The following is a 16,170-nucleotide window of genomic DNA, read 5'->3' on the forward strand; positions in this document are numbered from 1 at the left end:
GGAGCGCCAGCCTGTCTCTCCCTGGGGGTGGTGGCCCTCATGGCTGTGGAGGTGACCCTGTGGCTGTTCTCACCCCCAGCCCAGCTGTCTCCGAGACCCCTGCCCTAGCAGCCTTGGGTCAGCAGGCACAGGGCTGGGATGGGGGGGCCAGGGCCCCTCTGTGAGGAGAGGGCACCTCGTGCTCCCCCTTGACCCTACAGCGCCCCCATCTGAGAATCCAGGTTTACGATGGGCTGGTGATGCTCAGATGTGGAGGGAGATGGGGGATCAGAGGGAGGAAGGATGGGCCCCCCAGTCCCCCCACCTGAACACACTGGCCCCCAAGTCCCCCTGCCTGCTGTGGGCTGATTCTGGGCAGTGGGAGTCAGGCCCGTGAGGCTAGGCGGAGGCCCTCGGGCGCCCTTCTTGGGGGTGTCTCTCCTTCCTGGCATGTACCTGAGGCCAGTGGGCAGGTCCTCCTGGGGACCCAGAGCCCCCTCGTCAGCCTCTGACACACAGATTAGGCCACACTAGAGCCCCACTTTATTCCAGGATGTGACACAAGGTGGGGGGGAAGAATGCCCCACCTTGGGGACCTCCCAGTCCCCTCAAGGGCTGGCGCAGGGCTCCCCTGCAGGGCATGTCTTGGCCAAGCAGGACTGGGGCAAGGGCTAGGTGCTGCCCAGGTCACTGGCAGGTAACCCCCTTACTCCAGCCAATGACACACCGCAGCTTCCTAGGGAGCTGGCACCCTGTGCACATTCCCCCTCCGTCCCCCCTTCTCCCCAAGACGTTCTCACAGACATCTCCCCAGGGGTAGATAAAGCCAGGGCACCTGGGGAGGCGGCTCGATGGCTGCAACTACTGGCCAGCCAGCAGCATGCTGGGGTCTGGTAGGGGGGTGAGTGGGGCTCAGGCCTCTATCCTTCAAGGGTTCAAAGGCCGCAAGTTTAGGCCAGTGGGGCAGGTCGCCGGTCAGCGCTGAGCCGGGCATGTGAGGTGCCCAGCAGGCAGCAGACACGAGCTGACCCCCTTCGGTCTCCCTCCCACCCCAAGTGGGTGCCCCAGCACTCCACAACTGACACACAGCAGATGCTCAATAAATACTTGTTGGGGGAGCAAGGGACATGAGGGGAGGACGGGAGCTGACGGGGAGGCATGCAGGCCGGCCCGCTGTCCCCAAGCCCAGCCTCCTGTCAGGGACGGGTCCTACTCAGGGGGGTGGGGGCAGGGCCGGTTAGTGAAGGGCCACCCTGAGCTGGAGGCCAGGCCGGGGCCTCAGGAAGGAAGGTCCAGTGGGCAGGGAGGGGAGCGTGGGGCTGGGGTGTCACATATGGTGGCAGCAGCATGACGGGGTCAGAGGTCAGGCTGGGCCAGCCCGTAGTGAGGTTCCAGAGAAACAGGTCCTAGTGGCTAAAGCTCAGGCCCCACCTGGCCGCATCTAGGGCTGCCCCTCGTGGCGGGGCGGGGCAGGGGCCGGGCAGCCGGCTCCCTCCGTCCACAGGCCCCCACGGTCCTGCCGCCGCCTCCTCGCCGGCCATGTCTAGTGAGTCCAGATTCCTCAGGCCTCCAGGACCATCTCCGCTAGGGTTTATGCTTGAAGTGGGCTTCCACTGGAAAAGGGACAGGCATCCGGCCTTGTCAGGGCCACACGGGATGCTGGGCACAGTCCCAGGCCACCCATGCCCGGCCCTCACCTGCGTACTCCTGGGGCAGCATGGGCCTGTCCACGACCTTCCGGAAAGCCTCCACCCACGCCCGCTGCTCTGACTCCGTCTCGCAGGCCAGCAGGAACTTGCGCTCCGGCGTGACGATGGTGATGCCATGCGGCCAGTGGTGGCCCTGGGTGGACGGCGGGAGCCCGTCCAGCACCGTGTAGCCACTCTCCCTGCTGCCGATGAAGACTTCCCCACGGGCGAAGGCGTCCTGTGGGTGGGGACCAGGCTGAGCCGGCTGGGCCCCTGGGCCCTCCAGGCCGGCCCACTGCGCACAAGGGGCTGCAAGGGCCATTCCTTCTGGGCGGCTTCCTCTCTGAGCCCAGCTTCACTCCAAGCTGGCTGAGGCCCACAGGCCCAGGGCCTGGAGGTCCAAGGTGACTGAGGAGAGCAGGGAGGCCCATCCACCCTGCAAAGGGCCCAGCTGACCGGGGCCTCGGCCCTTCCTTACCAGGGGGTCTTTGAAGTACATGAGCCTGCGGTCATCCATGGTGAACCAGCGCTTCCGGAAGCCTTCTGTTTGCTGTGGGTCAGAGCGTGCAGTGACCGGCTGGTCGGCCTGAGGCAGGCCCCTGCCCACAGCTGACCACAGCTCCCCACCAGGAGGGCCGGGCCCTACGTTCATCCACCCACTCGTCCACTCGTTCCCACCTCCTGCGGGCCATGCTGCATCCTGCTCTGCCCACGCCCCTGGTTGCACGCAGGGCCTTTGCACATGCTGTCCCTCCCTCCACACAGCTTCTCCTCGCTGGGCTGTGTCTCAGCCCTCCCTGTGGGCCCCAGGCGGGGTCCAGGCCTCCGTGACAGGCTCCTCTACACTGCACTTTCCCAAAGAGCCCTATCTGGACTTCGGGGCCACTTGGGACCTGGGATCTGAGTCATCATGTCTGCCCTGTCCTCCCATGGCAGGGAAGGGCCGAGCAGGCTCTGCAGGGCATGATGTGGGTGCCTGGCCCCAGTAGGTGACAGGTATGTGACTGACAGGGCGAGGCAGGAAGCAGGGCTCAGAGTTGGCCGCAGTCAGCAGGGCTGGGTCCTGACCCAGAGCCCCATGGTCCTGGGTCAGCGGGGCCCCTGCTCTTACAAAACTTCTCAGGGCCAGGGCTGCCCACGCCAAGATGAGCCCCCAAAGGCACTGAGGGCGAGTTGAGGCCCCGCCTGGGAGTGTCACCGGCACTTGCGTCCTCCCGCCTGGCCCCCGGTGATGAGCCGCTGATCCCGGAGCAAGGCCGGGCTGCCCAGGCAGCCAAGCCGACCCACCTTGGGCCCGGTCTTCTCCATGTAGCCTTCCTTCAGGTAGTTCCTGGAGAGCTTCGGCACCAGCTGGGGTACAGAACAGGTCACGCCGGCCCAGGAGCCAGCCCAGCCCCCCAGGCCGCCCCCTCCCCCCATAAAATAGGATCGCTGCGGTCACTTCACGGGGCCTAGGGGGGTCAGCGGCCGGGGGCTCTAGGGATCCAGGTGGGCCCTTGGTCAGCCCCCAACCCGCCATCCCAGACTAGGAGGCACGTCCCCCCCCCCCGGGGCCACGGCAGCAGCCACTCACGTCCGCGTCGCTGGCCCCGGGGAACGCCACCTGCAGGTAGTGGAAGCGGGCGGCGCGGAGCGCGTTGAACCAGTCCACCATCTCCTGGGGGTCAGAGCTGGGTGTGGGCCGCGGCCACAGGGCGGGCGGGCGGCCCGCGGGGCTGTGAAGGGGCGCTGCCCCTACGAGTTCTGCCCCCCTTGGACCCCTTCCTCCGGGGCGCCCTGGGGAGGGGGCAAGGACGGGCTGCGCCCCCCCACTCCGGCCCGTCCCCCACCGTGCGTGCAGGCCTGCTGGGGGAGAGCCCCCGGGGCGGCCTGGAGGAGGGGACGGCTCCACCGCGGGGGGCGCAGACCACACAGCGGACAGACGGGGTCACGCACTGAGGAACAGGCCAGCTAGGGACCGGGCGGGGGACAGCGGCTGGGGGTTGACCTGCAGGCCGGCCCCCAGGCCCTGACGCTGCTCTGGGCGCGGGGCGGCCTTTTCTTCTCTCGGGCGGGACTATTTTTACCACCTGCAGGTCTGCTTGCCGCGAGGGAGGCTCCTCTATTTATAACTGCCCCGGCTGCCGCCTCCCTGCCCCCACCGGGGAGAGGCGGGCGGAGCTGCTGGGGGAGGGGCGGCCCCGCCTACAAGCCCTGTCCCTCGAGGCCCCGCCCCTCACTGGCCCCGCCCGGCAACGCCCTCTGCCCTGTCTCCCCGCCCTGGCGCACAGGACCCCTGACCCAGCCCTGCAAATCCAGGCTGTGATCTCCATTCCGGACCCTGCCAGGAACCTCAGCTCACCCCTGGTGCCCCCAGCCCATTCCTGGGCACCACTGAGTCCTCTGGTTCCTTCTCCCACCTGTGGGGCCAGAGACCACCATCTCCTGCAGAGTCCCTGGCACTTGCCTCCCATCTCCTCTCTGGCCCTTCCTTGAATCACTGAAACCAGGTGGGCTGGAGGGATCATCCAGAAGCTCAAGTGGGGCCATGACACCCTCCCTGCAGCTGCCCACCGCACCTCCAATAAAGACAGAGATCTGCAGCACGGCTGCTGGGCCCTGCCGAGTCGGGTCAGCCTGCCTTGGCAGAACCATCTTGTGCTAGTCTCCACCCCTTCCTTTGCCACCTCCCTCGTCCTTGTCAGCTTCTCAAGTACTTCCTGTTTGATCAGCCACAGGTCCTTTGCACACGCCTTTCCTGCTTCCTGGAATGCTGCCTTCACCCCTTGGAGCAATGTTACCCTCTCTCCCCCTGTTAACCTGCTCAACCCCCCTTCCCAGCACTGAGCACAGTTGGAGTTTTAGTCACTCATCTCCAATTGATGCCTGTCTCTCTTGCCAGACTCTGCACTCACCTGGGGCAGAGCCACCTCAAACAGGCCCAGCTGCACCTAAGCACTGGGGGCACTGGGCTCTTGGAGGGAGGGAGGGAGGGCTGCTGGGGACTCAGGCTGGCAGAGCATCACACTGCGTTTACGGAAAGGCCCTGGGCTCCCAGCACCCACCCTCTGCCTTCCCTGGTCTGGTCTCCCCACAAGGACAGTGAAGGTAGAGGCTTCTGGGTAAAGCGGAAGATTTGCTCAGGTGCCTTGAGCCAAGCTCCCTCCTAAAACCTGTTGATGCTGCACAAGCGATTGTTTCTTAAAGGCCTCAACCCACAAAGAGGGGGAGGAGCCACCAAGTGCTGGGAGCCACACACAGATGGAGGCTGCAGGGCAAGAGATCCAAGCCACAGGGAGGGAAGCTGGGATGCAGCCCAGGCTGGACGGCACCACCCCCAAAGGGCTGACAGTGAACTGCTCTCAGTCCCGCTGGACGTGGGAGGGGGCCAGCAAGAGAACTGGTTGGAAGACTGCCCCTCCCCACCCCCTGCAGAAGACAGAGGTTTATTCTTTGCAGAGGGTAAAGGAGAGTGCCAGGTATGGCATGTGTGTGCATGGCAGGGGAGGAGGGGCACCATTCCAGAAAGGGGGAAGTTGTGTGACTGTGTACACACAAAGCCTGAGACACCCTACCCCTGTACCCTCTCAGCCCCCACAGTGCTAGGGTCAAATGTCTCTGCACCAGACAGGAGTCTTCTCTGGAGAATCTGACCAGCCCCAGATCCCAAGAAATCACTCAAATGGAAGACAGAGAACAAAGCACAGGAAATAGCAACTCAGAAGAAATATACATTGTTTAGGGATAAGAAAGCTTCAGAATTTAACATTAACAATTAGAGATAAGATACTACAATCATGAAACAAGAACAGTGTACTTTGTAAATGGAACATTCCAAGAACCAACGGGAACTCTGCAAAATTAAAACATTGAGAGTAAAAATAAAACTTTCAGTAGAAGAGTTGGAAGACTAAACTTGAAGAAATTTCCCAGAAAGTAGAGAAAAATAAAAGTTGGAATAGAAGAGAGAGACAGCCAACATCTGAATACTAGGAGTTCCAGAAAATGAGAACAGAGAAAGTGGAGGAGGAAACTATTAAAGAAATAATTCAAGAAACTATTCCTCAACCTCATGGACATGAATTACTGAACAGGAAGGAATCCCTGAGCTCCAGCACACAGGAGGAAGACAGACCCAGACCCAGGCATGTCATCAAACCCCTTCTGGGGTCAGTGAGTCACTGGTGCAGGGCCTTCGGGATTACGAAGGAACATCAGTTTCAACCCAGAATTCTGTAACTAGCCAAACTCTAAATCAATTCAGATGTGCAAGGTCTCCGGAAATCTGCTTCCCAGGCACTCTTTCTCAGGAAGCTACTGAAGGGTGTGTTCCACCAAGAGGAGGGAGTAAACCAAGAAAGACTTAGGGTCCAGGAAACAGAATCAGCCCGGGAGTGAGATGTGGCTGCAGGAGAGATGCCTCCAGACGGCTGAAATCAGTTGCCACCCGGGGTGCCTGACTGTGTCCAGGGACTTAGATGATCAGTGGAGAGTTTGGGTGAGTTAGTAATGAGCATGCAGCTAACTAGAGGGGAGAAAAAGACAACTGTTAGCTCTAGGGATAATAAAACATGGTGCAGGAAAGGAAAAGCGATTACAGTCTGCCCTACTGCTCAGGTCTGATAGGATTTACATGGTCACGATACTGTAAACATTGAATACAGATGGGGGCAGAATTGCACTGTAAGTGCGATGGTGGGTGGGGAATGGGACATGGCCGTGTGAGGTGAGGGGGTAGGGGCTGGAGAGAGCTCGAGCCTTGTCTTCCATGGCTGGAAGTCATCAGGTGATGGCCATCACAGACAGATCTGGCAGCAGCACAAGCATGTTATTCACATGCCTGGACAAAAAGAGCTGAAAAGAGGGTTCTGGGAAGGTGGCAGAGCAGGAGGCACCAGGAATCTGTCTCCCACCTAGACAACAATGGCACTGGGTGAGTCTGTCTGAAGTACAGTCACGTGCCGCATCACGACATTGCAGTCAACGATGGCCCGCATATACGACAATGGTCCCACACGATGTAGCCTAGGTGTGTGGTAGTTACACCACCTAGGTTTGTGTACGTACACTCTATGATGTTCACACAACGACGAAATCGCCTAACAACGCATTTCTCAGAACATGTCCCTGTCATTAAGCAACTCATGACTGTACCTATTTTGAAACTCAAGTCTGTTGAAATCTTGCAACTTCCAGGGAATGACTTGGACATAAATTGCGGTTAATTTTGGTCAGTTTTAGCTCTGAACACAGTAGCAGCTACCCACTCCCTGCCCCCATTCGTGGCAGGCAGCTGTGCACGTGTTCCTGGAGTGGCTTGTACACTGTGTGCAGGAGCCAGGGTGGGCAAAGAGGACCCCGTCCTCCAAGTATCGGGGCCTGTGTTCCAATCGGTGATTGCTGCTTCTGATCACAGAGGTGCAGACAAAGAAGGGGGCCGCCATTGTTGCACTCCCCCCATTGTTGGAAGCCCCTCCTCCTCCAGCTGAAGTGACTTCCAGGGGATTAAAAGGCTCAGCACCCTCTTCCCCCTACTCTTCTTTTTTCACTTTTCCCCCTTTGGGAGCCAGACATTAAAAACTAGGACATCCAAAAGTAACTACATATATGGGGAAAATCAGAAAGTGACCTGGGCCGGCCCCGTGGCTTAGTGGTTAAGTGCGCGCGCTCCGCCGCTGGCGGCCCAGGTTTGGATCCCGGGTGCGCACCGACGCACTGCTTCTCTGGTCATGCTGAGGCTGCGTCCCACATATGGCAGCTAGAAGGATGTGCAGCTATGACATACAACTATCTACTGGGGTTTTGGGGGGAAAAATAAATAAATAAAATTAAAAAAAAAAAAAAAGAAAGTGACCACACACGACCAGGGAGAGGCACAGAGAAGACCTGAGAAGACCTTAAGTTTATACCCCAGGCTGATCCTCAGCACAGAGACAGCGTACAACAATCAAAAAAACTGAAACAATACAAAAGAGAGCAAACCCCGGGGAAGGGGGAGTATCTGATTCCAGAGTTACCACCTTATTAGATTCAAATGTCCATGTTCAACAGAAAATTCCAAGGCACACAAAGAAGAAAGAAAGTATGGTCCATTCAAAAGAAAAAATAATTAAGCAGAATCTGTCCCTGAAAAGACCTAATAGCTGACATATTAGAAAAAGACAAGATGATCAAAAAACAAAAGGAAGATGTAGAGAAAGTCAAGAAAATGATGCATAAACAAAATGGAAATATCAATAAAGAGAAAACCTAAAAGGAAATCCGAAAGAAATTCTGGAGCTAAACGTACAATAACTGAAATAAAAAATTCACTAGAGGGAGTCAAAGAAAGATTTGAGCAGGGGGAAGAAAGAATCAGTGAACTTGAAGATAGGACAATGAAATTATCAAGGTTGAGGAACAGACAGAAAAAAGATTGAAGGAAAGTGAACAGAACCTAAGGGACCAGTGGGACACCATCAAGAGGCCCAACATATGCAACATAGGAGTCCCAGAAGGAGAAAAGAGAGGAAAATTGGCAGAATATTTCAAGAAATATGGCTGAAAACTTCCCAAATTTGATGAAAGACATGAATATAAACATCTAAGAAGCTCAATGACCTTCAAGTAAGATGAACTCAAAGAAGCATACACTGAGACACATTATAATCAAACTTTCAAAAGACAAAGAGAGAATCTTGAAAGCAGCAAGAGAGAAGCGACACATCACATACAAGGGATCCTCAAATTATGAGCAAGATTTCTCATCAGAAATATTAGAGGCAGAACACAGTGGGCCAATATATTCAAAGGCGTCAAAGAAAGAAACTGTCAGTCAAGAATCCTATATCTAGGAAAACTGTTCTTCAAAAGTGAGGGAGAAATCAAGACATTCCCAGATAAACAAGAGCTGAGGGAGTTTGTGGCCACTAGACCTGCCTGCAAGAAATGCTCATAGGAGTCCTGTAGGTGAAACGAAAGGACACTCGACAGTGCCTCTAACACACATGGAGAAATAAAGATCTCAGTAAAGGATAATACATGGGCAAGTAGAAAAGCTAGTATTATTGTAACAACAGTTTGTAACTGTACTTTTTGGTTTCTACATGATTTAAGAGGCTAATATATTTAAAGAAAAAACTACTATTAACGTAAAAGCTAGCATTACTGTAACTTTGGTGTGTAACTCCAAATCTTGCTTTTTACATAATTTAAGAGACTAATGCAGCTAAAAGAATTATTTGTTTATCTTTTGGGGCACACAATTATAAAGATGTAATTTTGTGACACCAACAGCTGAAAAGAGTGGAGATGGAGTTATAAAGGAGCACAGTCTCTGTATGTTATTGAAGTTAAGCTGGTATAAATTGAAACTAGGATGTTATGAATTTAGGATGTTAAATGTAAGCCCCATGGTAACCACAAAGGAAACAGCTATAGAATGTACACAAAAGGAATTTAAAAGAAATTTAAACATATCACTACAAAAAAGTCAACTAAGCACAAAAGAAGACAGGAACACAGGAAATGAGACAAAAAAAGCTACAGGGAATATAGAACAAATAGCACAATAACAGAAGTAAGTGCCTTCTTATCAGTAATTACTTTAAATGTAAATGGATTAAACTCTCCAATCAAAAGACAGAGATTGGCAGAATGGATAAAAAGACATGATTTAACTATATCCTGTCGACAAGAGACTCACTTAGATCCAAAGACACAAACAGGTTGAATGTGAAAGTATGGGAAAGATAGTCCATGCAAACAGTAACCAAAAGAGGGCAAGAGGGGCTATATGAATATCAGACAGAATCAAATTTAAATCAAAAATGTTATGAGACAAAGACATTATAATTAATAAAAGCCTCGATACAACAAGAAGATATAACAATTATAAACATTTATGCACCTAATGACAGACCATCAAAATATATGAAGCAAAAACTGACAGAATTGAAGGGAAAAATAGACAGTTTTACAATAATAGTTGGAGACTTCAACACCCCACTCACAATAATGGATAGAACAACCAGACAGAAGATAAGTAAGAAAATACTTACCACAATAGACCAACTAGGTCTAATAGACACTTACAGAGTATTCAACCCAACAACAACAGACTATACCTTCTTCTCAAGTGCACAGGGGACATTTTCCAGGCCATATGTTAGGCCACAAATTAAGTCTCAATAGATTTTAAAAGATAGATATCATACAAAGTATCTTCTCTGACCACAACCGGATGAAGTTAGAAATCAGTAACATAAAGAAAACTGGAAAATTCACAAAACTGTAGAAATTAAACAATCAAGAGATCAAAGAAGAAATCACAAGCAAAATTAGAAAATACTTAGAAATGAATACAAATGAAAACACAACATACCAAAACTTACGGGATATAGCAAAAGCAGTACTAAGGGAAAAATTTATAGCTATAAACGCTTACATTAAAAAAAACAAGAAAGATCTCTAATCAACAGCCTAACTTTACTACTTAAGGAACTAGAAAAAGAGGAATGAACTAAACCCAAAGCAAGCGGAAAGAAGGAAAAAAAGATTAGAGCAGACATAAATGAAATAGAGAATAGAAAAACAATAGAGAAAATAAATGAAACCAAAAGTTAGTTCTTCAAAAAGATCAATAAAATTGACAAAACTTTAGCTATATATATTAAGCAAAAAAGAGAGAAGACTCAAATTACTAAAATCAGAAATGAAAGTGGGGTATTACTACCAATTCTACAGAAATAAGAAGGATTATAAGACAGTACTATGAACAATTTTACACCAAATAATTGGATAACCTGGATGAAATACAAATTCCTAGAAACGCAAAACCCACCAAGACTAAATCAGGAAGAAATAGACAATCTGAATACCTATAAGGAGTAAGAAGACTGAATCAGTAATTGAAAATCTCCCAACAAAGAAAAGCCTTGGACCTGATGGCTTCACTGGTGAATTCCACCAAACATTCAAAGAAGAACTAATATCAACCCTTCTCAAACTTTTCCAAAAAACTCAGGAGGAGGAAACACATCCTAATTCATTGTATGAGGCCTGCATTGCCCTGATACCAAAGCCAGACAAAGACTTTTCTCCAAGAAAAGAAAACTACAGACCAATATCCCTTATGAACATGGATGCAAAAATCCTCAACAAAATACTAGCAAACCAAATTCAGCAGCATATTTAAGGATTATACATCATGACCAAGTGGGATTTATTCCTGGAATGCAAGGATAGTTCAACATATGAAATCAGTGTCATGCCCCATATTAACAGAATGAAGGGGAAAAAACCACATGATCATTTAAATTGATGCAGAAAAAGCATCTGACAAAACTCATATGGAATCTAAAGGGAACCCAAATAGCCTAAACAATCCTAAAAAGGAAAAATACAACTGGAAGAATCACACTTTTGATTTCAAAACTTGTTACAAAGCCACAGTAATCAAAACAGTGTGGTCCTGGCATAAGGACAGACGCGTAGCCTGATGGAACAGACAGTCCAGGAATAAGTCCTCACGTATATGATCAAAGGACTTTTGACAAGGGTGCCAAGACCATTCAATAGGGAAAGGACGATCTTTTCAACAGATGGTGCAGGGAAAACTGGACATCTGCATGCAAAGAACGAAGCTGGACCCTCACCTAACGCCACATACAAAAATTAACTCAAAGTGGATCAACGACCTAAATGGAAGACCTAAAACAATAAAACTCTTAGAAGAAAATGTAGGACAAAAGCTTCATGACATTGGGTTTGGCAATGATTTCTTGGATATGACACCAAAGGCACAAGCAACAGAAGAAAAAATAGACAAGTTGGACTTCATGAAAATTTAAAAATTATGTACATCAAGAGATACTATCCACAGAGTAAAAAGACAACCCACAGAATGGAAGAAAATATTTGTGAATCATGTATCTGATTAAAGATTAATATCCAGAATATACAGAGAACTCCTAAAACTCAACAAAAAAACAAACAACCTGATTCAAAAATGGACAAAGGACCTGAATACACATTTATCCAAAGAAGATCTAGGAATGGGCAACAAGCACATGAAAAGCTGATCAACATCACTAATCACTAGGGAAATGCAAATCAAAACCAAAATGATTTTGGTCTGAGCACCTCATGCTCATTAGGTCATAGGTGAAAATGACCACATGCTCATAGGTGACCAAAATCAAAATGAGGTCTGAGCACCTCATGCTCATTAGGATGGCTAAAATAAAAAACCAGAAACATGTGTTGATGGAGAAACTGGAACCCATGTGCACTGCTGGTGAGAATGTAAAATGGTGCAGCTGCTGTGGAAAACAGTCTGGCAGCTCCTCAAAAAATGAAAAACAGAATTACCATGTGACTCGCCAATTCCACTCCTGGGTGTAGACCCAAAAGAATTGAAAGCAGGGTCTGGAAGAGATTTTTGCACATCCATGCAGCATTATTCACAACAGCCGAAAGGTGGAAGCAACCCACGTGTCCATCGACTGATGAATGGTAAAGCACAATGTGGTCCATCCACACAGGGGAATTTTATTCAGCCTTAAAAAGGAAGGAGATTCTGACACCTGCTACCACATGGATGGACCTTAAGGACATTATGCTCAGTGAAATAAGCCAGTCACAGAAGGACAAACACTGTATGATACGCTATATGAGGTCCTAGAGGAGTCAGATCCACGGAGACAGAAAGTAGGTGGTGGGCGCCAGGGGCTGAGGAGGGGGACGGGGAGTCAGTGTTTAATGGGCACAGAGTTCCAGTTTGGGAAGATGAGAAAGTCCTGGAGGTGGATGGTGGTGATGGTGCACATCAGTGTGACTGTGCACCATGAATGCCCGTGAACTGGACACTGAAAATGGTTAAGATGGTAAATTGTATGTTATGTGTATTTTAATACAATAGAAAAGGAAAAAAAAAAGCAAAAAAAAAGCGTTGAAGGTGGTTGCTTCTGGAAGGGCCTCACGCTCTGTGCGCCGTAGGATATCTCACGCTTTAAACCCCATGCACACACACTGTGATGAAAACCAAAGTGGCAGAGAGGAGGGGCCACCGCTGGAGGAGAGGACAGTCGTGGAGGGTCTGCTTGGGGCTCCTCCCGCCCTCGCCCCCCAGAGATGCTGGTAGGGGAGGGGAATGGCCATGGCGGGACGCGTGCACGCCGGCCCAGGCACCTCCTCTGCCCCCTGACCCTAGGCCCCTCCCCAAAGGGCCCGGCCAGCTCCCCACTCCGGCCCTGGGGGAGTAGTGGTGGTTCAGCCCCCGCCCCAGTCACCCACCCAGATGCCCACCTTCCCGTCTTCGTGGTAGACGAAGATGTTGCGGGTGCTGTTGTCCTTCAGGTAGGTGACCTGCAGGCCGTGGGGGTGGCCGATCTTGGCTGGCTGGAAGGTGGCATTCAGATGCTCGATCTTCATGATGGCCTTGGGCTCCTTGGCCTGGGAAGCAAGGCCAGGCCTCAGCACCAGGTGGGCAGGGAGCCTCCAAGCTCCAGGGAGCAGGCAGGGTAGGCTCTGTGGATACTGACCGCAGATCTGCCATACTGTGTGGCTTTGGGTGAGTTACTCACCCTGTCTGGGCCCGGGCTTCCTGGTCTGTTGGTCTAAGGTAACAGCGTCCCCCTCCCAAGGGATGACGAGGGCGGGCGCTCACCATCTAGGCAGACCACTCCTCTGCCTCTTGGACACACAGCTCCTCTGTCTGGTCTGCCCCCTCCAACGCCGGGCCCTCCCTCTCCCTGCTGCCCGTCTTGCCAGCCCTACTTCTTTCCTCTCCTTGCACTGGGGGTGGCAGACTGCCGTGCAGGTGCCCCGTGGGGCAGTGGGGTCGTGGGCCGCAAGCTGCCCGTAGTTATCCATACCCCGGGGTGATGTTCTGACCTGGAGCAGGTGGGGGCGGGGCTCGGCCAGCTGCAAGACCTTCTGGACCCTCCCGCCCCTCCCTACGTGCTGCCTGGGGGGTCCCAGGCTCACCTCAACATGTGCTTGTTGGGTGGGGTGACCACTGACCACAGCCAGAACCCTCTGTCCCTCTCAGGCCTGGGGGTGCCCACCAAGGAAGGGCTCGCCATCACTGTTCGCCAGCATTGCCCAACCCAGGCCTGGCCCCAGGAAGTGACTGTGACCAAGGAGTGGATGGGGGGTGTCCCTGGGAGGGGTGGCATGTCCCCACAGGGGGTAGCGTGTCCTCACTGGGGGTGTCATGTCTCCACAGGGGGGTGGCGTGTCCCCACGGGGGTGTGGCATGTCCCAACAGGGGGTGACATGTCCTGGGGGGGGTGACATGTCCCAGGGGGTATCATGCCCCACAGGGAGTGGCATGTCGCCACAGAGGGTGGTGTGTCCTCATGACGGATATGTCCCGGAGGGGGTAGTATGTCCCCACGGGAAGTAGCGCATCCTCATGGGGGGTGGCATGTCCTCACGGGGTGACATGTCCCGGGGGGGTGGCGTGTCCCCACGGGAGAGGGTGTGTCCTCCTGGGGGGGTAGCGCACCCTCATGGGGGTGGCATGTCCCCACAGGGTGGTGGCGTGTCCCCACGGGGGGCAGCACAGCTCCTGGGATGCATAAGGGCAGCTGGGAGGTGGTGCCGCCGTCCCGGAGGGGAGGCCAGGACACTGCCCCACGATGGGCACCCCCCGCCCAAGCCCGGCTCACATCATTTCTGTTGAAATACTTCAGGGCTCCCTCTCGTTCCGTCAGCACAAACTTCCGGCTTAAAAACTGCCCATTGTCCCGGCCGCGCTTCCAGAGAAAGCCCTCTCGGTATCCTGGGGAGAGAGGGGATGTGGGTCAGAAGGTCACAATGGACCGGGGCCGGAGGCTGCCGTCCGGACCCACGTGGAGGGCATGGGCAGGTGACTCTGGCTAGTTGTCCTACTCCTGTCCCAGGGACCCGTCGGCCCCAGGTCGGGGGCTGGGTGGGTGCGAGCAGGAGTCTGAGCCTGCCCTCAGCCCGGGGCGTCCTCCCACTGCTCAGGAGCACGAGCGCGCCGAGGCTGGGCCGGACACCCCCACGTGCCGGGACCCTCAGCCGCCACTGCTGCCCAGCCTGTGTGGTGCTCATCTTCTTTCCTTTTTTCTTGGAGGCGTGACAGACCCGCGGGAAGTGAGCGTCCATGTAACTGTACCCCATGAGACCCCCATGGGGGCAGGAGAGTGGACCCACAGTGTCCACTGCCAAGTCCTGGGAACCTGGGGACGTCACCTTATTCGGCGTAACTGGACTTCGCAGGTGTGAGGGAGGGGCTGGGACGGGTGAGGGTGCTGGGTTATCAGAGGGGCCCAAGGGCATCACAGGGTCCTAGGCAGAGGGAGAAGTGACCACGGAAACACCGGAGCGATGTGGCCTCAATAAGAGCGCAGGGAGGAGCCAGCCCTGCCCACACCTCGACTTGGGCCCCCAGAGCACGTGGGGCTCTGATCCCCAGAGCCAAGAGGGCCGTGTGGGGGGGGGAGTTAGGGCCCCCAATCTGCGGGAGCTGTTGGAACAGCAGAAAGGGAATGCGGCCCTCGGGTGCCCCCACCCCAGCCCTGTCGCCCTTCCCCTCCACCCCCCACGTGCCACCCGCTCTGCTTGCTCTGGGGCGGCGGGTCCGAGAGGCGCTGGGTCGACACGGGGGGCCTGGCTGGGCTTTCACTCAACACCGCCCTTCTTGGAGCTTCACGGGGCTGCTGCCACGTCAGCAGCTCACCCCTTTCCCTCTCCGAGGAGACCCTGTGGACGCTGCCCTGTCTACCCAGGCCCAGTGCACGGCTACCTGGTTGTCTCCGGTTCTCGGCCCCTGTGAGCAGCTCTGCCACACCCCCTGTGACCAAGTGTTCCAGTCGGCGCCCCGCTTTCCTTGGGGATCTTCCAGGGGTGGGACTGCGGGGTCACTTGATCAGGGTTTGTGGGCTCCCATGAAAACTGCCCCATGGCTTCCGTCTGCTTCTGCCCCGGGCTTCAGAGCTTGCCCTCAGGGAGCGGGTCCTGCTGCCACATGGGTTGAGCGCCCGGCGCAGTGCCCTGAGGGCTGGTCCAGATGGCAGGGAGACGGCGTCTGGCCCCGGGAGTGCTGTGAGTGCCCGGGGGGTGGCGCAGCCCCCGCTGCTGCCCTAAGTCAGCAGCCCCCAGAGCGCAGAGCCCGACCGCCGTGGCTGGCTCGTGTTTGGGACGCTGCCCCCTCCCCTCACCCTGGCAGCCCCATCCCCAACACCATGGAGACAAGGGGCTGTTTGCTGTGCTCTCAAGACATGTGGCCATAAAAAGGCGGCAGCCTGGTGTCAGGGAGGGGGCAGCCGGCGCCTCTCAGTCTGTCTCAGGACAGTGCCAGATGGGGCCTGCTCCCTTCCCCCACAACTCGGAGGTCCCTGCAGCTCTCAGAGCCCGCGGAAAGGCTGACGTGCCCCAGGCCCCTGCACGCCGCACCACAGGCATATCCCTTCTGCAGGGGGAACGGTGCCACTACCGTGTCCCCAAGCCCAAACAGGGTCCTACTCAGAATGTTTGTTGACTGACCAAATGAGCACTTAGCCCAGGGAAAGCT

At 54.0% G+C, this 16,170-nt stretch overlaps 1 protein-coding gene across 7 annotated transcripts in view; it reads right to left on the bottom strand.

The window, feature by feature from the left end:
- Nucleotides 1–1,070: 1,070 nt before the first annotated feature.
- ADAP1 (ArfGAP with dual PH domains 1) overlaps nt 1,071–16,170 on the bottom strand; it is a 73,506-nt gene continuing 58,406 nt past the window's right edge. For all 7 annotated transcript variants that reach the window (XM_087417442.1, XM_087417440.1, XM_087417436.1 and 4 more), the window contains 7 exons: nt 14,300–14,412; nt 12,933–13,079; nt 3,241–3,324; nt 2,955–3,017; nt 2,146–2,217; nt 1,677–1,905; nt 1,071–1,592 (listed from right to left, as the gene is read on the bottom strand). In XM_087417442.1, coding sequence (XP_087273568.1) covers nt 1,564–1,592; nt 1,677–1,905; nt 2,146–2,217; nt 2,955–3,017; nt 3,241–3,324; nt 12,933–13,079; nt 14,300–14,412 — 737 coding nt within the window. In that variant the 3' untranslated portion in view covers nt 1,071–1,563. The remainder of the gene's footprint in view (nt 1,593–1,676; nt 1,906–2,145; nt 2,218–2,954; nt 3,018–3,240; nt 3,325–12,932; nt 13,080–14,299; nt 14,413–16,170) is intronic.

Source organism: Ceratotherium simum, chromosome 26 (assembly GCF_057802395.1).
Source record: "Ceratotherium simum simum isolate JZ-2026a chromosome 26, ASM5780239v1, whole genome shotgun sequence".
Taxonomy (NCBI): domain Eukaryota; kingdom Metazoa; phylum Chordata; class Mammalia; order Perissodactyla; family Rhinocerotidae; genus Ceratotherium; species Ceratotherium simum.